Source organism: Argiope bruennichi, chromosome 9 (assembly GCF_947563725.1).
Source record: "Argiope bruennichi chromosome 9, qqArgBrue1.1, whole genome shotgun sequence".
Classification (NCBI taxonomy): Eukaryota; Metazoa; Arthropoda; class Arachnida; order Araneae; family Araneidae; genus Argiope; species Argiope bruennichi.
The window spans coordinates 90,071,221-90,094,775 of record NC_079159.1 but is presented as its reverse complement, the minus strand read 5'-3'; the positions used below and the strand labels follow the sequence as shown (position 1 = coordinate 90,094,775).

Here is a 23,555-nt window from a genome sequence, read left to right as displayed (position 1 = left end):
TGGATAATAATGAATGGAGCATATCTTTTCAAAAAATGATAATAAAATGCCAATTGAGTGATTCATGCATATTTAAATACTCTACAGGTATTTTGTTCTGTCATATCGATCAACAGTCATATGAAATGATGGCTTAGACAAGCAGCCCCACGCAATAATACGATCAAAAATCGAAACACGTGATTGAAATGAAAATCGAACACAGACAGCATGACTCACCCTCAAAGGTTGTTGCACCCACCCAATTCTTGAGCTCTTCGACAGACGACAACATAATGCCACTGACATATCTCAACAATGCATAGTCAAGTCCTTCTTCCAAATAATATTCCTAATTATTTTCCACCTTCTCCACACCGTCAAGCGATTTATGCGCAACTGAGGAGACCGCCGGTTTCCATCTTGGCGCAAATCCCCCTTATGCGATCAGCCAGACGCCAGTTGTTCTGTCCGGCCTCTTTAACGATACGCCAGCGTAAAAATAGATGCCAAAGCAGCAACGGCCGACACAGTACGCCCTCCCCCTTGGCTTCCTCTCTTCTTTCTCTTCGTTTCCCTCTCCCCCTTTTTCAAGAAAAGAAATTTATTCTTTACTACTGCTTCGCGCTGTGGCAACGTCTGACACACGCAGACGATTTTTTTTGTTATTGTTTTTTTTTTTTCCTCCTTTATCTCCTGTTTTTGAGTTACCTTAGCATCATTTAACGCATCACAGAGTTCACGTTAAATAAAAGACAATGTTTATGATCCTTGAAAGGAAAAAGGTGGAACGAAATGATGCTGCTCCTCATTGACAAGAAATTAACTTGATGATACCAAACTGCCTTTTAAGTAGAAATTCCAAATATTTATCGGTTCTTCAAACGTAAATTCAAGGTGACAAAAAAATTGAATGAGAAGAGAAATACGAATATAATTTCTCTTTAGCATATGATGGAGAGGCATATAATTTCTCTTTAGCATACGATGTATTATCTAATTATGGCAATAATTAGATAATACATTGATGCAATGCCAAGAAGCAGATGGTTATTATTCAAATATCAAATCTTTATCTCTTATCATTGATGATGAAAATGAATACGTTTTCAGATAGATTGCAGCAGAATTACATAAATGACGGCTTTAAGAGTCGTTTTAACAAGTCTAATGGTTACATTACATAAGTGTATGCTAATAGATCTAACGGTTACAGTTACATAAGAAAAACAGCACAGATGACCTCTCCCTTTTTATTTGAAATTGGAATTAAACATATATCAATAGAAAAAGAAATTGAATACCTTTATGAAATAATAGGTGAGCTTTTTTTTATTTATCATGGAGTAAAAGAGTTTCCTATGAAAGATATATAAAGAACAATTTATAATTACAAGCATTCAGTGAATTCAGTGATTCATTTCCTAATATTAAATTAACTATTTCAAAATAAAATATTTTAACAATACAGAAGAGTGAAATTAAATATTCTTGAAATAATGATATTTAAAATCTAATTGAAATACTATACTTTATGAAAATTGACATCAATAAATTATATTTATTATTATTATTTTAAATGTTACATGTAATTAGAAAAGGCATTTTGTTTTGAAGAGGGATTGAATGCTGTATGACTAGCGAACAAAATTGTAGTGAAATGAAATTGCAAAAATATCACTGTTATGCGTATATTACAAAAGTTATACCTCCGTATTTAAAGAAAGAATTAATATTTTTTTTATATTGTTACTTATTTATATAATTTTATGGCATTTTTTGAAATTATTCACAAATAACTATGATTAATACCATTCATAAAGTTTTAGAAATTTACCATAAAATCAAAACAAGCCTTAGATAATAGGCTATATTTCGTTAAAATATTCTATTACTTGAAAAGAATATTGCCACTCTATTTATAGAAACTCTCTAAAAAATAGCCACTCTATTTATTGCTACACATGAAAATGCTTTGCCACAATGACATTCCTTGTTATTGTTATGAAAATAAAATTTATATCACTAAAAAAGATTTGCGAGCGCGCGCGCGCATGTGTGTATTCTAAAGTGGTGTAAAAATGGTTTGTGCAATGATATATTTTTAATTTATTGAAAAAAATACTATAGCAAAATTACATTAATTTAAATTTAAAAACTAATTAAAATTCCGAAAAAAAAACCATTTGTCGTTGATACCGGCTACATAAGAGGTAACTAGATCCAAATTTGAATAATGAATTCGAAATCCAGATTATCTTTTTGGAAGACCTAATCAATAATCTCCAAATTATAAAACTGGAGAATTAGGCGTTCAGTCATAATTCATCCTCCCCTTCCTCATAAAAAAGAAATTTCGGAGACGCACGTACATTTTCTTTTTCCAGACAAAGTGGCAAACCCATAAAACACGACGCCATCTTATTCTTCGACTGAATGCTTGCGCGACGAAATTGGTAAACGAAATGCTTCAAATGGGCTTTAATATAAAGGAAGATTGGGATACGCTGGCTCATTTTATACATGGGAATCTCATAATAAAATGAATGGTGATATAGCTCTTGCAGTTATTTTGTTTGGCATTTATTGTACTCGATTATTATTATCATGTGAGAATATGATGTTGTTTTGGTTTGGGTTTTTTGAAGCCTCAAAATGCATGGGAAGAAAATTGGCGATTTATCGCTTTTGAGGCATCAATTTATCGAATTTAGGGTTATTAGAAAATGACAGAGAAGGTTGTCACATTTGGCGACTTATATCCAACAAAAAGTTACACCTTGAAGCAAATGTCTGCCATATACCATATTCTTCTATCTGGCCAATATAGGGCAAGATCATAAGAAGTTATCGCCCGAAGAAGCACAGAGAAGAAAATGGGAATAAAAGTGAAACAGCGAGGTGAGGTATCAAAAATTATATATATATATATGATTTCTTTTTAAATTTTCCATTTTTTTTAGCTGGCAAAAAAAGTTTTGGAGTTCAAACGATTTTGGGATGAGAAAAAAAAAACAAAAAAAAACATTGCTTTTTTAAAAGTGGACGATTGCGCAATACGATAGACACGTGATCATTCCGAACCAATTTAAACCGAAGTTTCGCAAAAAATAAATAATAATAATAAAAAATTTTAATTACGACAAAGTTTTGGAGCTTGAAAGGTTTTGAGATGGGGGAAGGGGAAAAAAAAAAACAGAAAAAAAAACAGCGTTTTCTAAATATCGGCGCATACGTTCAGTTGTCACGTGATTATTTAAAATTGGTTTTTCACGGAAAAAAAATAATAATTCTGGCTACGAGAAAAAAATTTTAGAACTCGATTGACTTTGAGATGGTCAAAAACCACCGCTCCTCTAAATGTTGTTGATTCGAAATATGAGTTTATGTGAGAACATGATGTTTTTCTGATGGATTGATACCACGTGACTGAAAAAATAATGTTCTCACATGATAACTAGAAATTTACGATACCAGATTTCAATTATTATTATTTTATTGTTATTTCTGCATTTCACTACTTTTATCAAAGTATAATTTTATATTAAATAAAAGCAAGCTTTAAATAGAGGAAAGTATAATCTGCTTGACCAATTAAACTGAATGCACAATTTATACAACTCATAATATGTGAAAGAGAACGATATATTTTGCGCATGTTTATGAATTTCATATATGTCGTATAAAAGCAATTATTTATATTACCAAAGCAATATCAACAATATCAAGTAACCAAATATGTGAAGAGTCATTTTCTTAATTGGAAAGAAAAACAGTGCATTATTAATTAATTGTTCTGTGACCAACCTCTTCTGTGACCAAAATTGGTGGAAATACAAATTGGAAACTTCTTCATTTTAGGATATTTTAGACAATTTTAATGACTAACTCGGGGAAAATCCGCAACCACTGTTTTCATGTTATTGTCGATTAGCCTAAAATAATTAAATTCAAAGCTTCACAACGCCGATGAAATAAGAGAGAAGATTTTTTTTCTGGGGATGGGGGGGGGCAATTATAATTATGTAAGTTGTCAAGAATAATATTTATTAAATATGACTAAAAGTATACACTGTATACCAATTTAGACTGTGCATTTATCGACTTAAGCAATATAAACCAAAATTCTTTACGCCATCTGAAGCATTTTTCCAATTGGAAGTACAAGCTACCTCTAAAGATATAAAAATCAGTTATTAGATACGATAAAAATAGGCATTTTATATAGTAATAAACATTATTTAAAAAAACTCCTTCATTAAGCTCAAATTAAATAAATTTGTTTAATAAAACGATCTGTACGATAGCAGCTCTTAGTGATGAGCAGAATCTTTTAAGTTCCAACAACCTGAATATTTCTTCTTTTTGTTTCCTCTTCAATTGTTTTTCATTCATCTAGCGATTTAAACTATTTAATTAAAAATGTAGGCTTTAATAATAGGCATTTTAGTAGTTTTATTTAAGAGAAATAATACATAAACAGAAATAAAGTGCACAATACTTATAATTCTCAGTGGCAAGTTTCTATAAGAAGGTTCAAATCGCTTTCTCTAAAAAAATAGCATTCGCACGTAGATACTCCACAAAAATATATCCTCAATATCTACAAAAACGAAACTGAAACGAAATAAATTGATCGAGAAACGTGCCACGATAGAAAACCATTTATTGTTTTAGTCTAGTCGAAAAGAACTGAACGTGACACTATAAAGGAAACCGGTTAAAGCGGGGGAAAAGACGGAAAGAAAAGGCAGAAAGATGCATCCATGTAAGTTAGAAAAAAAAGTTGAATATCAGAAGAAATAATTCTAGTTTTTCATTCACTTCGTTGTTTCTCAAACATTTTTCTTGACATCCTTTTCTGAACTTCATTTCTATGAGCTTAATTAAAGAAGGTTAATAAAAATTAATAAATGAAACCGTATCGATATTAAATCTTCATCCTAAATATTCTTATCTAAAGTGTCTCAACGTAAAATGCCAGACAATGGAGATGGGTAGACGCTGCAAAATTAATTCGACTGAGTGTTGAAAGAAAGTAGATACTTTTTTTTTCATTCCACATTTTTGTTATATATTCCACATCACTGAGGTAAAAGAATATCAGTAGCTACCTATTCAGTTTCATTTTCACATCTACATATGCAAAAATTATTACACAATAAATTCTGTGATTTTCTCTATTATTACGGTGTACAAAAATTTGTCCTACATTTGATAAAAAATATTTGGAAGTTTGGAATGATATTAAAAATATTACATTGATTCATAATACTAATTTTGACTAAAAAAATTATGTTTAGTATTTAAAAACAATTTTTCGTTTCTCTTTTTTCCAGACTGTAATCAGTATTATAAATTTTTCAAAAAAAAAAAAAGAGTATTATAATTAATAAATATTATTAAAATTAAAGTGAAAAAAAATGAAATAACCATAAGCATTGGAAATGCTTCTATGTTATTAGAAAATTTTTATAAGATCAAACAAATGATGAAATTTAGAAATTAAAAAAATATCATCAATATATACAGAATTTACGTATGAGAACGTATATGTTTGGTTTTATGGCAAATCAAGAATATATGAGGTTAAAATAAACGACCTTTTAAAATAATAAATATAAAATATAGATAATATAAATTTAATACATTTGAATAAATAAATAAATTTAATAAATTTAAATAAATTTAAAAAATTAAATAAATAAATAAATTTAAACCTTTATAAATTATATATAATTTAAAATCTGATCAATTTAAACCCTTATTTTATTAAACCAGCTGGGTCATACATTTATTGAAGTGTTCAATGCTTCGGAAAAACTCTTAACAATTCACTTCAGCGCAATTGCTTCTTTATTAAATACAACTATTATAACAGGAATGGAAATTAAGTTGCGCAAACATCCAAGGCCTGAGAATTTCTCTATCTTCAAAATTCAAAATGTTATCAATAAATGACCACAATATTTATGTAAGGCATCACTTAAAGCTGTAAAATGCATTCATTGACTGCATTTTGTTGGATTCATTTAATTAGTAATTTAACACAGAAATGCAATATTCATATTCAATAGTTATAAATCCACTAATTGTGCTGGTGGTCGCTGTTTGTAAATTATAGAAGCGGTAATTTTTTTACGATTTATAATTAAAGCTAATGCAATAATAGCACAGCCGAACATTAAAAAATATTATACTTTTTTTTTTGAAACATCAGCTCCAGTTCAAAAAATTATTTTTCAGCTCTTTAATCTGAAGTTTGTTTACCTTTCATTTGATTTTAAAGTTGATTTTATTAAAGTTTTTCTCTTTTTTTTAAAGACCTATTATTCCCAAAAACGGTAGGAAAAAAAAAGCTGTTATTTAATACGTTTCCTGAACTTCATCTAAATCAAGAGCGACCAAGTCGAGAATGGACGATAGCTTTTTATACATCCGTTCAGAAACGATCTAGAAGAAAGATAGATTCCAATATGGTTAAAAGTAAATAAGATTGTTTTATTTACTTCACCTTATTATTCTTCTAAAATTCTTTTATGCATTAAGAAAAACAATTCAAACCAAAATTTAAAAAAAAAAAAAATTCAAAGTTTGAGATCACTGCAGTATAATTTCACATGTTAATTTCGGAATTCTTGCATTTCTTTCACTTTTATTCTTTTATTGTTTTGTACTTTTATGGATCATTTAACAAAAACAACAACAAAACAAAGAAAGAAATTGGATTGCGCTAAGCTTCTCTTTTTTTAATGAATCGATTCGAGCTCAAGAGAACAAATTGGAGCTATATAATATTCCGAAATGAATTAATCGTTTTTAAAATGGAATAGTAAAGAGATAATGTAAAAATTATTTAAATTATTCTTATAACATATAAATACGTAGGAACAAGAATTTTTATCAGTATAATTAGAGATGAACTTTTATTTTAATAACTTTGAGAAATAAACTCACTTAACTAGCCCCTCGCACAACGAGCAAAACAAAATGTGAAGAAATGACTCGCTTAAAGAGCGATGTTTCGCAGAACGAATGGCGAGGAGGCACCGTGACGCCATAGTTGACGGATTGGTTTTTGTATCAGTCTGTGTTAAACGTTTGTTTGAAGAAACGGAATCTACACGGAAGAAATTTTGAGTGGATAGCGCTGTCGAATGCGACTTCGAGAGATTTGAATAAGTGCCCGTGAAGTTTTAACTGACAATAATTTGTTTTTGACCAAGTTCATGAGGCTAGAGATGGATAGGAAAGACATCGATAAGCTGACGGAAGAATACAGCCAACTACTGAAAAACTTATGAAGTTGCAATCTGTACCACAGCAAAAAATTGCTGAAGAGATTTATTCAGGAAAGGAAGAAATAACAGATGCAACAAAGCTGCAACCTTCCAGTGAAATAGGGAGATACTGAAAGCATGATTAGCAACTTTCCTATGTACGTTTCGACATGGCTTTGTATGTTGAGAAGTACCCTGATAAAGTAGAATTTATACTAGCTACAAAATCATTTAACGATAATGCAGCGTCACATTTTCACTTAATTTTGAAATGTAGCCAAAAACAAATGTCTTTAGACAATTTTCTTGCAAAAAAGCATACATTTTAAATAATAAACTACATTTTATATATTTGTTAGGGTATTTTTTTATTTATTTGATTACAAATAAAAGCATTTAGCTATTTTGAAAAATAATATAGAAATACTAAAATTCAACCAAATACAGCATTAAAAATTATTATTTTACAGAATCTATCAAGAAAACTATAACATAAAAATTTCACATTCAATGCATTATAAATTATTAATTAATTATATTTTAATTTATTGAATAATGAATATGTGGAAATACAATGCATATCCACACTGTAGTCCTAATATTTTATAATTTATCGCTTTTACGAATTTATTTATTTGATAATAATTTTTTGTAGACTAGCCTGCGGCCTTTCTGAGAACCGTGGTCTTGTCTGCTTAATTGGAATCAGCCACTGAACTTATATTAGAACAAAATATAATCCAGAAACGATGTTTGATCATCTTATCATTACAAACTAAAAAAAAATCATATAGTGGCCTTCTCAAAATTTTCATTATCCACAGCAATACTAGGTCATAAGTAAAGTAGGAGATAAACAATGAAATTCTGTAATGCAGTGAATGGAATGACTGCCTTTTCATGAATGACAATCTATTTCAAATCTGTAAGCGTCGTGAGATGTGGACGATTCACTGCACCCTTCAAATAAACCCGCCGTTTTTTTTTTTTTTTTTTTTTTTTTTTTATCCTGAGGTTTAGCGAATTGGATAACCAATACAACATAATCCTCGGTGGAGACTTGCAGGTATCTCAATACGATAAAGCAGCGATTAAAATTTTCTTCTCGAAAATGCAAACCTGACCAGTCTACTAAGATACTAAGACTTTGTACTACCGTGGCTAAAGCAAGCTACTCCGAGTAAATCCTCACGGCTGTTAAAATTCCAATGCACTGAATTCATTTAATTTTGTACTCAACGATGATAGATCTATTGTTATTTTTGAATACTTCTGCCGACAATGGTAAGTTCCTGCTGAGCTGCAAGGGCGACAGATAGATAAATTAAAAAGGTATTATTAGCTTAGTTGCCAAAAAAAAAAAAAAAAAAATGCGAAAACATAATTTTTATGAATTATAAAATATGAAGATAATATTGATACTATGTCAAGTATAATTGCTCAGTACCCTATTTGTTTCTTTACATTTATTTAATTATTACAATATTTATATATGCTTAAATAATAGTATGTAAAAACGGATATGGCACGTAATCATGAGTCATAATAAGTAAATAAAAATATTATGCGCATTCATAAAATTATTAAAATAAAAATAATTTAAGATAAATAATTGACATCGTATTAAATTAACAAGCCACTGAAACATGAAATAGATCAGTTTGTTGAAGAGGGACCTCGTAGTGTGTGTCTGTGATACCAAATGTCTAAATATGCCACTAACAACCTATATAGTAATTTATGTAATTAAAATCATTTATCGTGTGATTTCCAATAATTTTCCAACTATAGATGATTTCTAAAGACATTTTTTTATTGTCTTTCAATATTAATATAAAAATACGTATAAACAAATTTCTAAATTTTACACATTAATCTCTTGATTCCCACTGATTCCTGAATGTTTTATTGTAGAAGCATTTAGTCATTTTCAAAACTCAGTAAAATCTTTTCAGATAATTCAGGAAGCTAACAAATAGCGTTACAAGAGTTGAACAAGAAGGATGTAGAGAAACATGTCCCGAGAACATATCTGATAGGGGGGGGGGGGGGGGAGTGTCATAAGAATTTTTCAATAGTTCTTTTTAAAGCCAGAAGATGGCAGATAGAAGCAGGGAGGTGTTAGGAAATAGAATAAAAATAAATACTATGTATTCAGGCGCCGTTTAGCCTCATTACTTCACTGATAAAAAGGGAATTTTCATTTTCGAACATTCATCGAAAATTATAATCATGCAGAATTTAATTAAATTTACTGACATAGAGAGCATCATAAAACTTTAAGCTCTTAAATATGTATTTTTATCTAATAAATTTTGTTTATAGTAAAAACCAAATTCAAGATTTATTTATAATATAGTTTTTACGAATGTTATGCCTTACATTATAAATATACTCTTATATACAGTCAATGCATTTATCAAATTAATGAATGAAGTTCTAATAAATAAAAATATAAGCTCTTCTGCTTCAAATTTATCAGAATCAATAAAAATAAAACTTCTAATCTAACTGTGCATGCATAAGCAGCATAAAGTACGAGTTCTGTCAGATTTCCTAGAGCATGTTCAGGTATTTATGTCATTTTAAGTGAATGGCAGGAAACAGTTGTTGAATGCATTTTTAAAAACAAAATATAAAAAAGAAGAAGAAATGGAGTATTCGCATATTGCAATTTTAAATCATCGAAATTCCTACATAAATGAATTTTTTACTCCCCCTCCCCCCTATTTTTCACCTCCAGACGATGATAAAAGTGCTCTGAACTTCCACGTCTGCCTCGCCAGACTTTCCTCCCCTCCCTCTATACTTTCCTCTTTCTGCGAATCAGGAAGTTTGTCCTTGAACGAGGGGAAATTAGGGAGAGCGTTTCAGGAGAATCAGACTGCATTTTTTTTTTTTTTTTCATTTTATTTCTTTATGAGAACCCCCTTAGCAGCAGCATCTTAAGTTAATTTATCTGCTAAACTGAAACACTCCAGTTCTCTTTAAACCGCGCCATTCGCATTAATCACTTGTAGCTTTAATATATATATATATATATATTTCGCTTCCTCAGATTTATTTCTATCCTATAAAAAATGTTGCAAATCATTTAGACACGTAGTGAACTGGCGTAATAATTAAAGAATTTGGTGATAAATCTTAATTTCCTCCATTAAAATCTTTTTTCTTGGTTGTTAAGAGAGTAATCGCACTAAGTTTATATATATATATAATCTTTTTTTCGAGGAGAGGTCAAGAAATCCTTAAATTTTGTATCTATCTCAAATACAGCCATTACTTCAAGGCAATAATAATGCTGCAACTTGAATTTATCGTTCACTTCAAAAAAATTTTTTAACAATATTCATAACTTACCACCATAGCAGTAAACCCATACACCCATTCAGTTTTTTAATGCTCTCATTGCTTATCATTGACGAATTTTCATTAAAAAAAAAAGAAGACAATTACTTGGACAAATTGCACTTTTTCATTATATTAGATACTATTAGTAATCATATATCAATTATAATAGTTATGAAAATCGCCGATCATGAAAAATAGAAAGAAGCGATCATTAAAACCACAGAGAACTTATTAAAAAGCAAAATAAAAAGTATTTTATTTTATTTTTTTTATTTTAGTTACTGTGTAATTGTTGTTCATTTTAAAGCATTGCACTTTATGTCATTTCTTAAAAATTCATTACAAAATAAGACTCAAACAATTTAATCCGAGGTTAATAGTTCAGAGAATTTTTTTCACTCCTTTTTTTTATTAAGTCACTTCAAGTTACAGTCATGTGACAAATGTAATAGAGGAAAGTTACATAATATCTATTACAGATATACTTTTTAAAAATGTTTTTTTTTCAGTAAGACGTGTAACAAATCCTAAAAAATAAATTTTATTGGCGCATTAGATGGCCACTACATGAGCATAAACTGAATTCTTTATTAATTTTCATTAAAAGGATCAGACTATATTTTGAAGAATTTCAATTCCTATTTATTTATTTATTTTCTACATACACTAGATTTTAAACAAACGACAAAATAAGTTAAAAAAACAATCCTGAAAGTACTTTGTAAAACACATATTATTTACCTAGGAAAAATAAGCCTTCTTTTGTCGACATAAAGGATAAATCTGTGTTAAAATACTTGAACACGGGGAATTAAAATTAATTTGTAGGTGAGATTTTATTGAGTTAAGTTTATAGTATACTTACTACTAGTAAACTTCGTATTTTAAGAATTTAAAAATCTCCGAGAAATATATTCCTTAATATATCAAATCTTTTGAGTGTTATAATTAATTTTTAACCAGAACTAAATAAATATAGACTTTAATATTATTATTTCGGATAATTTTTGATTAAAATATTTTTTTGAATTTCCCACTATTTTACAATTGACAATAACTTCTTTTTCTATAAATAAAAGAAAGAGAAACTGATTCCCTCGCTGATATTATATGGAAAAATTTCATTTAATATTTGGAAATCCACTGTCTATCAATATGGATAGGCCTATTTTACTGATGTTTTAAATTATTCAATAAATAATAACTGAAAATGTTCGATTAGAGCAAATAAAGACATTAAGTTCTAATAATAGTCTAAAACAAGAAACATAAAACATGTATCGCGAAACGAATCAGCAGACTGTAGAAGGAAAAAAAAAATCAGCTGAATGTATTTGCCATGCACTTTACTTCTCAACTTTCTACGGAAAGAAGCGTTAGCGATGGTGGGAAGTCCACTAAGTGGTCTACAAATCTAATAATATTGATCGCTTATCAATCATACGCAGTATGAAAGGTCGACAGTGGAAATGATTTATTTCCTCAGAACCAATGAAATTGTATACCATATTTTGAAACTGCTATAAGTATTGATATTTTAAGAATTGTCATTTTTTTTCAGTGCATAAAAAGCTAGACATTTAGGAAGAACTAGACAAGAATGTTAGAAAATATAAAATTTATTGAGAATATATAGAAAAGGACATAAAGAATATTTTCATTCATGAATTATTCACTAGCCTGAATGTTATTTTTAATAATGATATTGCAGGCATCTGAAGTACAAACTTATAGAGGAGGGAACACTAAAATTAGGAATATTTTAAGAATAAAAAGTTTGAATAAACTCCAATTCAGGATTCTGTTTTCATTCTCTTTCTCAAACTGCTTATTTACGCAAAATTCTAAGAATAATTCACTAATTTAACTCTTCTGTGTGATAATCTGAGCAAGAGCAACAAATCTATGAATATTTAAGCTCAATATTAATGTAAGGGATGTAACTAATTAGATAAAAACTTACATATATTACCCTAATTGATAGATTTACGTATAAAGTACACAAATGGGAGCTTAGGGCTCCCATTTTCGGAAAGAACAAGGGTAATATATATTAAATGTACTCATTAATTTATTAGTAAAATATTAAATATATTTCCACTAAAGTTGTTACGCCCGTCAACTAAATACTCGAGCTAAAGTTACCCACGGGGTAATCGGAAAATTTTCCCTTAAAATGTACCTATTAATATACAAAGAGAGTCTAGGCATCATTTAGCGTAAAAAGAATATTCATTATTTGCAATCAGTTCACATATGTGGATTTTGATTTAACTTTTTTTTTTTTTTTTTTTTTAGATCTCTTGATACAGAAATCTATATTTCAATTTAAAATTCTTCGAAAATTAAAATGAAGAAATAAAATAAAGGTAAGAAAAAAAAGGCGGTATGAAGTTCTTTTCTTTTTCAAAGGTAAAAATAAAAAGCGCATTTTTCATTTTTTTAAAAATATTTTTTATTTAAAATTTTTTTAAAACATGAAAATCATGCTGTCAATAATAAATAGAGGGTTTCTTTATCATTTCCATCAGGTTCAAATAAATGTCCTGAAATACTTTTATACTGTTGACAAAAGAAACATTTACAAAATTAACGTTTATACATGATTATGAATAAAATATTTGAATAATGAACAACTATAGAAAACAATCACATATCGTCAGAGACTATACAACAAATATTAGAAAATAATAAGTTCTAAAAAAGGCTTTTCTATCAAACCTATTAATCAGGTAATCCTATTATAAAAATAAAATTAAATAAAATAAACGCATAATTAATTAATAATAAACTAAAATAACTCATATTATTTTTTACAGTTCAATATCTAGCTACATTTAAAAATAAATATTTGCCATTTAAAGAATTTCTTTAAATTCTGAATAATTCATTAAAAAATTTTTTTTTCATCGAGTGTATATATAATATATATAATTTAAACAAAGTTATAAAAAAGAGAAAATAATAATATCCTATTAAAAATAATAGAAAAATAAAATGATGAAAAAATAATTTGAAATTTTTAATTAAGGATATTAATTGAAATGAATGACACAAAAGCTTTTATACAAAAATGAAAAATACAACAAGTGAATCGAAATGGATAAGAAAATAATAACAAGTACATTAAAAAAAGGCACAAAATCTTCCATTAAAAAATGAAAAAAGAAGAGGGAAAAGATGGCGGATGTGAAAAAAAAAAAAAAAGGAAATCTTCTCTTTGTCGAATGCTCCGACACATAGATAAAAAAGAGAGAGAGAGAAAGAAAAAGAAAGGAGGAGAGAGTGAATACACATTATCATGTCCCATTAAAAATAGCACACAAATAAAATTTTCTCATGATGACAAATCTAAAGAAGTCTTATCATTAGATAGTTTTCTTTACGAATATTACAGCGATATTTGACTATAATTTTAATCTTTAATAAAGAATCCGAACAGTTTTGTAAAAGAATACCTGGCGTGCTATCTTGGCTACGTACCTGACACGTCGGAACTGGAACGACTCTTCGGGGTGCCGGCAGGCGAGGCGGGTGCAAAGAGGAACAAGCGAGCGATGAAGACCGGCCGGTGTCGAGGAAGAGGAGGTAGTGAGAAAGAGGCGTACGAGAAAGACGGACGCTTGGCCGACGCCCAGTGCACCTTCTATTGACGGCTGAGTACACAAAATCGTTCCGCGTCCCTATTTCTCTCCCCCCGAGCACCGCGACGATGACGGAGGTGCGTGGCAGCGAACGAATTTACGGCCGTTGCGTGCGCAGGGTTCGATCGATACGGTATGCCAGATTGCGTTTTGAGGGGGCGACGCACACATCGGCAACGACCCTTTTCCAGACAAAGAAAAAAAATGTCAACCCTAAAAAATTTTTGGGCCTTAAGAATAATGAGCTAATTTGTAGACGAAAGAAATTCTTTCTTAAAAGTTTGGGCGCATGAGGTACATCAGAGTCTTTTTTTTTTTTTTTTTTTTTTTTCTTCTATAAGACTGGGACTGAGATTATACGGCTAGAAAATGTTGTAGTTAGATGTGGTATTTAATCAGGTTTAAGAGATATCTATGATTAAAGAAAAGATTGGCATCAGTACAAACAATGAAAATCATCATTATAATATAAAAAACGTAATGAATCCAGAATGGGAAGAATTTCTGTTTATTCGTTTTATATGGCTAAAAAGTAAAAAAATAGCCCTCAAGAAGGATAATACTAGCTAAATCATCTCATCAGTTTTCAATTTCAAATTTAAACTCAGAAAAAGAAAAAAAATTCTAATCCCTTTTAACTCGTTTAACCACTACATTTCTGCTTAGTTTTTCAGTAAATTAACACATATTTGATATAAAAAGTATTGGACAAATATTTAGAAGAGATGCTCTCATCTTTTTGAGCTTAGATTTTCCTCGTTTATAGAATTATTTCTAATTTAAAATAAATAAAACATAATTCCACAAAGAAAAACTCAGAAGAATTTCAAGTGACGTCTATAGCTTTATAACATGGAACGAGCTTTCAGAAATAACTGAATTACAAGTTTGATTTTAATAATGCCCTAATTTTGTGCTCTATTCTCCATTGCTTATAAAAAAGCAATGCTACTACATAACCAGTCTGAGATTTAAAAAAGACTGTTCTAGAATTTTATTTTATCGAAGTTAAATAATGACTGCGTTGACCTAAAATAAGCAAAATATTAGTGCCGTTTTCAGTGTTTAATTATCTTATTCAGGAGAGATGCCTAGAGGAGTATGAACTTGTCTATGGTTGGACTTGCAGAATTTATCTGAAGTAAAGCCTGAAGAGTTAAAAATGACACGATTTTTTTTTTTGCTTAAAAAATTAGAACAGCAATTTAAATGTACTATATAATTAGTACAATAACTTGATAAATTTTAAAAATTCTGTAAAATAGAAATCGAAATTTTCTTTTGGAATGATTTTTATTTTAATTATGATGATGATAATGATGTGGGTATCATTTTGGATCTTACTCTAAACTTCTATGTACTTTATTCGATTAAATTAAAGAATAAAAGTTGGCAACATAATACTCTACCAACTTTTTTCTAACCTAATATAAAATGTATTAAGATTGGTTTGGCTTTAAGCCTCAAAAACCATTTTTTGGAACTGTTCCGCTTAACATATAGAAATTTAGAGTATATATGGGTATATTAGAGTATATAGAATAACATATGGATATTAGAACCCCAAAAAATATAAATCAAAAAAGTTTCAGCAGTCGAAAAAATTTCACTATTCCTAATTCAAACCTGGAATTACAAATCTTAAATCCTATTTTGTATTACAATCCCATGTTGAATTCATGATAGCTAGACAATGCCCCCCCCCTTTACAAATACATATGCTAACAGTTATTTCTTTAGTGAATTAAAAGGAAGATAAAATAAAATTTAAAGAAAAGAGCAATGTACTGAGAATAATATTTTATCACCCGCATAACCTCGAACACAATTTACATTTGTAATACTAAAAGATACTTTTATGCTTTTTCTATAATAATAATTATTATTTGCTTTTACTAAAAAATATACTTTTACTCGTAAGTAAAATTTATTTACCTGCTTTTTTTTACAAATTGAAGAAACGATTAATAAAAACATATGAAATGTACTGAGCTAATTCACGGTATATACTTTATATAGAAGTTGTCACAGTGATAATTTTAAAGGATACTTGAAGTGCAAGTATCCTTTATTAAGTTGAAGTAATGATAATTTTAAAATACCCTTAAGTTCGACGTGTTTTCGCTTGGCCTTTTATAATCTTTTAACATATGACTATATTGTAATTAATTACATAAAAAAGTCATATTAAACTTATTTGTTTCGAAATATGTCGTTTAAAAAACATCCCATAGAAACACTGAAGAGCCTGAAACGCTAGTACAGGCAAGTATATATACTTGTACTAGTATATGCAAATAAAGGAGCTATACAATCCATAAGAGTGAAATGATGCCGTCAGCAGCGCCTATATGAAACAGAAAATCCCTGGCAAAGCTGTTAAATTGGTTCTTTGGTTTAAAATGAGGCGTTAAAGTCGATACAAAAGTGAATGGGGAAGACATCTTCAAAGTAGAGAAGGAATGTGGATTTTCGAGCACGATTATTTTAGGAATATATTGTGAACATCGAATATCCAGTAAAATATCAAATTTTCGACATTGTCGAGACTGGAAAAAGACCTTGAAAGAACAGGACCATCGACGAATGACAAAAATCATTAAACGAGACAGACGTGCAATACTTCCTCAAATTGCGGATTTCAAAGCTGGGTTGATCACCAAGAGTCAGCATGCGAACTATTCAATTGACCAACATTGAAACAGGTGATAGAGTCGAAAGTCCACTCGTGTACCATTTTGACTGCACGCACTAAGTTTTATGATTGTTGGTGACTCGGCTCCTCTATTGTATTGTTACTGTCTGTTGAACACGGTGCCTTGTCAGATGAATCTCATTTCCAGTTGTATTGGACGGCTGAACGTATAAGGTATGGAGACAATCTCATGAATCTCTGAACTTAATCTCTTACATATTAACAAGGGACTGTTTAACCCATTGGAGCCTCTGGGATGACATAGGGTGTGTGCATTTGGCGTGATATGGAATCCCTGATATGTCAAGAAATGTATCTTTCAAGTGACAGGATGCGTAAATATCCTATTCTGTCACTTACTTACATTCATGTTCATTGCTCATTCCGATGGATGTCGATACTTCCAGCAAGGAAACTCCACCTCACGCATTGAGAACTGTTACAGAGTGGCTTTAGGAACATTCTTTTGACTTTAGATACTACGAATGATCACCTAAATCCCCAGACATGTTGTTGTTTCTTATGGCACTTGCCATAAACAAGCCCGCTCTTACGAAGACAGCGATTAAGTGGGTGGGGGAGCGTCTCTTGTTTTTTTTAGTAGCGCTAACTAGGGCCAAGAGTACGACTTTGCTACTCACGCATCGCGCATTCGCTTGCACAACCCCTTTTTACAGGAGGGCACATTCACACATCTCACAGATAGAACAACGGAAAAACAGCCATGCCCAAACCGGAACTCGAACCCAGGACGCCCAGATCACGGGGAAGACGCGCTACCCCTATGCCAGGATGCCGGCTCCCCAGACATGAATGCCTTCGAACATATTTGTGATGTCTTGCGATGTGCTGTTCAGAAGATATCGCCATAGCGTCGCACTCCAATAGATTTGTGGATAACCATGCAGAATTTATGTTACGAATAGCCTCTATTATATCTTCAGACGTTAATCGAATTCATCCTATGTCGTTTTGCCGCATTTTGGTGTGCTAGTGGAGCTCTACGAGATACTAGATAGATATACCATTTTTTCTGGTTCTTCAGTTGTATTTCTAACAATAATTCAAAACTTTCTTGTTTTGAAAAACTTTAAATTCTTTCAAATTCTTAAAAATAAACTTGATTTGATTTGAATATAATTGCCTGATATGCAATTGAAAAATTATATGGAATTCGTCTCAATATATTTGACTTTAAGACATTTATCGTACATATTACTTTCCTATCTTGATAATTTGAGTCATCATTCTTTATTCATCTACTTTTTATATAATTTTTGATACATATTGTACAAATAAAAAACTACCAATAAAGATAATTAATAACGTATTCAATAAGAGAAACTTTCTATGCAACTTACATCTAATGAATAATTGCATCAGGATAGGTGGAAGGTTTTATAAATCAAGCAAAAACACAGCAATGAGGCTAATTTATAACTTTTCTGCCATTTCTTCTGAACAATGATTTTAACAATAATCTCTACTAAAGATGAATGTGTATATATCTTTGTGTGTTTTTAAATAACATTAATTTAATTATCATACAAATTTTTTCTGAACTTTGACGAGATTTTAAAATTAATTTTTGTCAAATTGTCAGCCATAATTGTTGCCTTAAAATTCAATAATTTTCATGATTTCATCAAATTTTTATTATGGCTATCATGTTAGTTGATTGATTTCTATTAAAAAATTTTATATGTATAATGAACAAAACAGTTGTAAAGCTATAAAAATAACACAGCTTTAATATCTGTGAAAACTGAAAGTTTAGAAATATTTTGTTGATAGAAACATGAAAATGCAACTACGCTTAAGAGAATTAAATTAAATTAAATTAAACCAATATTCCCTTCCAGCCAAATGCGCGAAAGGTGGCTAGTATATAATAAGTACTTATTAAATCTATATTTTAACAGTTTATGGGAGCATGAAGATTTAATTTCCAAAAGAATTTTAAAGTAAATTTTTTTCCGTTTTTTGAGGTTCCGTTTTTTGAACCGTTTCCACTTTTTGAAGAACTTCATATTTTTTTCGTTTGTATGAAGTACAGATTCAATAAAATTCTTTTTATAATTCAATAATCTACACACTTTGGTGTAACATTATAATAAAATCAAGAACACATTTTACAGTTAAAATTTTTTTCTTCATTTATTTAATATCGAAAATGTATCAGTTAAAATAATTTGCTATTAGTTGATAATATTTTATGATAATTATTGACCTGTCGTCCTTGGTTAGCAGCTGCTTCTCCGGGTATATTTATTAAATTAATATCAGTTAAATCGTTTAAATATGTCCGTGATTCGGTCAATTTATTAGGATGAAAGTTGTATTATTTTAATTGTCTTACATATTTTCTGTACAATAAGCATATTAACTTTTCACCCATGACATCATGGCTGCTCTATTAAAAACGCAAATGTCCAGTTCATCAGTTATCTAACTTCAAAGAACTGTAGCTTTATTTTTTTATTCATCTTATAAACTACACAGATATTAAATAGGGGCCAGCTTTAGATTTTAACAATTGAGGAAAAATCACTCAATCAAATATATGGTGAAACAATGAAAACAAAATGAGTTTCACGGCAACAACATAATCTAATGGTGAAAAGTGCCAAATTTCAGTAAAAGTTTTCATATAAAATTCTAATTAAATTTGCACACGAAAAAGAACTTATTTAAATTTTAAAACGGCGTACAATTATTTTTGAGCTGTGATATTTTGAGAAAATGTTTCGGAAAAACGACAAAATCCAGCTTATTTTTTTTTAATTAATTAAAATTTTTTACAAGGTTCCAAAAAAATTCTTACCGAAGTGAACATTTCAACCCTCTAAGGCATATATGTGACAGATTTGGTAGATGTAGGGCAAACGCTCTGACTTGTTGAACAACAACACATACACAAATATACACGCCCACAAATATAAATATATACCTTATTGTTAATAGAGATATATCTTTATTAAAATATTACTCACCTTTGACGACCAATTGGCTCGCCGAAGGTATTAGTTATAATTATTTTCAGTTCAATTACTTTGACGTAATTTCATTCCCATGATTCCATGAAATTGTCAGAAATAAAGCCGAGTTATTTTAATTGTTTTAAGTATGATCCGTTTATCGGGTACTTTCTAATGGAGACCAGTTCTTTCTAATGGAGACCAGTTCTTTCTAATGGAGACCAGTTCTTTCTAATGGAGACCAGAACTTACTAATGGAGACCAGTTCAATGACATCATAACGTTATTAAAATATAAATGTCCGATTCATCTGTTTCCTAAATTTAACAGTATTGTAACTTCGGTTCGTTTTATAAACTACATATATATTGTTGCGAAATTTCCCGGGGTTCGTTTGGATAGTGGAGGTTATATGGTGTGGATATGGAAAATACTGCTGCCTGCTCAATCAGCAGGCAGCAGTAGAAAATAAAACAATGACGTTTATTTACACGAAGACACACAGGACAGCACAAGGACGACAACTATATACAGCGCAGAAGACGATTATCTTCAGCCGAGACCTGCAGCATACAACAAGACTCTCTACTGCAGACAGTAGCGCACAGCTTAGTTCAGCACTAGCTTGACTCCGTCGCTGCTCCGCTAATCCCTGGAAAACCAGTTCTTCACCGTCGCTTCCTACTACTCTCTGGTTCACGACTACTCGGCAGCTGCAGGCTGCTCCTTTTATAGGTCTCAGGAGGCGGGGCTAGAAGCCTCTCGACTAATCAGGAACGTTCGAGGCGTAACTCGGTTCCTACTGGACAGATCGGGAAAATTCTCGATGTTTCGGGTATAATCTATTTTGGCGCCAAAGTCGCCAAGTTTGTCGCCAAGCTCTGGGATCTCCTATGGAACCAGCTATGCTGGGAAGCCGCATCATAGATTCGTAACAATATTAAACAAAATCCTTCTTTCAATATTAGAAGAAAAGTACGCAATCAGATATTTGATGTAACAATGAAGACGATTTGTGTTTCATTCACAGCAATGAAAAATTTTTTGTAAAATATATTTAAAAATTAACTAAATCTTGACTGAAGAATTTTACAACAACGAAAATCCTCATTGTAAAAATTTTGGATTTAAAATGGTGTTAAAATCATTTTTTGTGCGATATTACTTTCGAAAATTATTGCGAAAAATCTTAAAATCTATCTTACCTTTTAAGTAATAAAAATTATGATTAAAGTTTCGGAAAACTCGTTCCGAAGGGCACATTTTCACTCTCTGAAGTATGTCTGAAATATGAGAGCTCTGGATAAAAACGGTCTGGCCTGAACAGCGCCAACAAACACAGAAACATTCAATTTTATTACAAGTAAAGATTATTAATAACAATATTTCATTTCTTGCTGATTTCCCAGTATTGCAATATCTTCATATCTTTCATGAATAAAAAACAAGCACTGAGCTGTCACTTAACCTTCAAAAACATTTTGTATGGTTCAATGTTTTTGAGAAAAAATGTGAAGTATTTGTAACTTATAACATGCAATATATCATTTATAACATACAGTTCTCACGTTGTGATAAAATAAGAATAAATTTAATATTACCATTCAACGAAACGCCCATTAAATAAAATTTAAATACATCTATAAGCATTTAAAATGCATTTATTATATTTAATATAATTTTTTTATATCAAATATAATAAATATTATATTTCAAAACACTATGACACATAAAATCTATCGATCGTCTCCGTTCCGTTTTTAATTAAGAAATATATAATTGCATCAAACGATTTTTATTTAGTTTCTCAAAATTTACAGGTTGTACCAAAAGATTTTAAAAAATCAATGAAAACGAATTTTTCAGAAACTTTTCTATAATTTAAAAAGTGTGTTATAAAACTTAATTAAAACATTGCAAATGGTAACTCAAGTCTCGGAGGCACATAAATCAAATATCTAAAATATTCATTTTCATTCAATGGGAATGATTGAACTAAAAATGAAATAATATTTTCTATATATTATAAAGTTAACGTATACCTCACAGTTATTGTAAGAAAAATTTGAAAAAAAAAAATGCCTATAGTAATTTGGAGCAATTAAACATTTTATAAATTTCATTTGCATCTATATTGATCATGTTGACGTTAATAGCCACATTTTACTCCCCTATTTACTTAGATGATTCTTACTTTCTAATGGATTCTACAAAACCTTTAGCTGCAAAAACAATGGCAAATACCATTAAAATATATGAAAATTGACTTATCACTTTTTTAAAAAATTAAAGTAATTCCTTTTTTTAAAAATTAAGTAATTACTTGGCGCCATTTCGCACATGTAAGTTAAATTCTAAATATTTTTTTATTTTACATGTAGTTAAGGATGAGCAGGAGAAAAAAAAAATAGAGAAACTTAATTTAATGTTATATAGAAAAGATTTAAATTTCTTCTCCTCACTCATACAGAATATTCAGAAAAATATTTTCCCAACCTATTAACTTCTGAAAGTAGTCATATAAATTGTCAGTTTCATATGATGTAGTAAAATGTGTAAGAACTATTCGATGAAAGAATTTTAATAATCTTCTAATAGAAAAATAAGGTATCAAGAATGTATGGAAAAATAAAGCAATATAAAGCACAAATGATATTTAGTGCAAAAATACACAGTTTCAACATTATTTTTTCCATTCTTTATTTCCAACATCGTAACATCACCAATTCTCCAGAAATGAGCAGCACATTCTCTAGAGACACATGCGCAGTCGGTGCCAATCTATTCTCTATCAGCCAAGATACGCATTTGGAGTCTAAATTGAATTTGTCGCTGCTTAGTTTGCAGCATATCAGATATCGGATCAGTTGACACAAGATCAATTATATGATATCGAAGACTCTATAGTATTGTGAGGATGGTCTTGCATGGAATATTTTACCGAAAAAGATGCAGAAAAATTTGGGATTTAAAAAAAGAACTTGAAATCCTCCCTTATATCTTATGTTTTAAGAAAAATATATATAATTATTTTGTGCTGCAAATAAAACCATTGATTCAGTTCCAAATCATTATAAGTTTTCTCTAAAAATAGAATCAGTCGAAATCATTTTCTTCTTTATCAGTCCCTGGTTGGTTCCATAAATACCCTCGTGACTGAATCTTCATAGGAAAATATGAATTCAAGCATATTCTTTACATAGTCGAAGTTCAAGGAAGGCCAATCTTTATGAAGAAATTTGGAGAAAAAAAACTTGCGAATTTGAAAGGGAACCGATTGGTGAATATTTCGTCTCTATGCATTTTTAATTCACTTTGTAATTCCAGTATATTTAACAATTTTCCAAATCGGTAAACCAACAACAGACTGTTATGTCAAAAAGTGTTCAAATCTTGTAGATCATCGAATATCACTTGACTATTTTATTATATACTAGCCGCCTTTGGCGACCAGCCTGTTCGCCAATCTTAATGCTCGTTAAAATTTTAATAATTAAATATTTTATGTAATTTCTACTTTAATAACTTCTTGATCAAATATTTTAAAGCTTCAAATTTTAATAGTCATGTAATTCACTCATAATAATATAAAGTCCTTCAGCCATAACATAATATGTATCTCTCTAAT

General features: G+C 29.8%; 1 protein-coding gene across 2 annotated transcripts in view; it reads right to left on the bottom strand.

Annotated features, from left to right (window-relative positions):
* The window catches only part of LOC129984806 (uncharacterized), a 127,330-nt gene extending 113,033 nt beyond the window's left edge, over positions 1-14,297 (bottom strand). Inside the window, exon 1 of one of the 2 annotated variants that reach the window (XM_056094766.1) lies at positions 14,094-14,297. Coding sequence is in view for 1 of the 2 variants with exons in the window: in XM_056094765.1 (XP_055950740.1) it covers positions 220-288 (69 nt within the window). In the remaining variant the exon portion in view is untranslated. Of the gene's footprint in view, positions 1-219; positions 501-14,093 lie in introns of those variants that run through there. The other variant, XM_056094765.1, reaches the window with a different exon arrangement.
* Between the last annotated feature and the right edge of the window lie 9,258 nt (positions 14,298-23,555).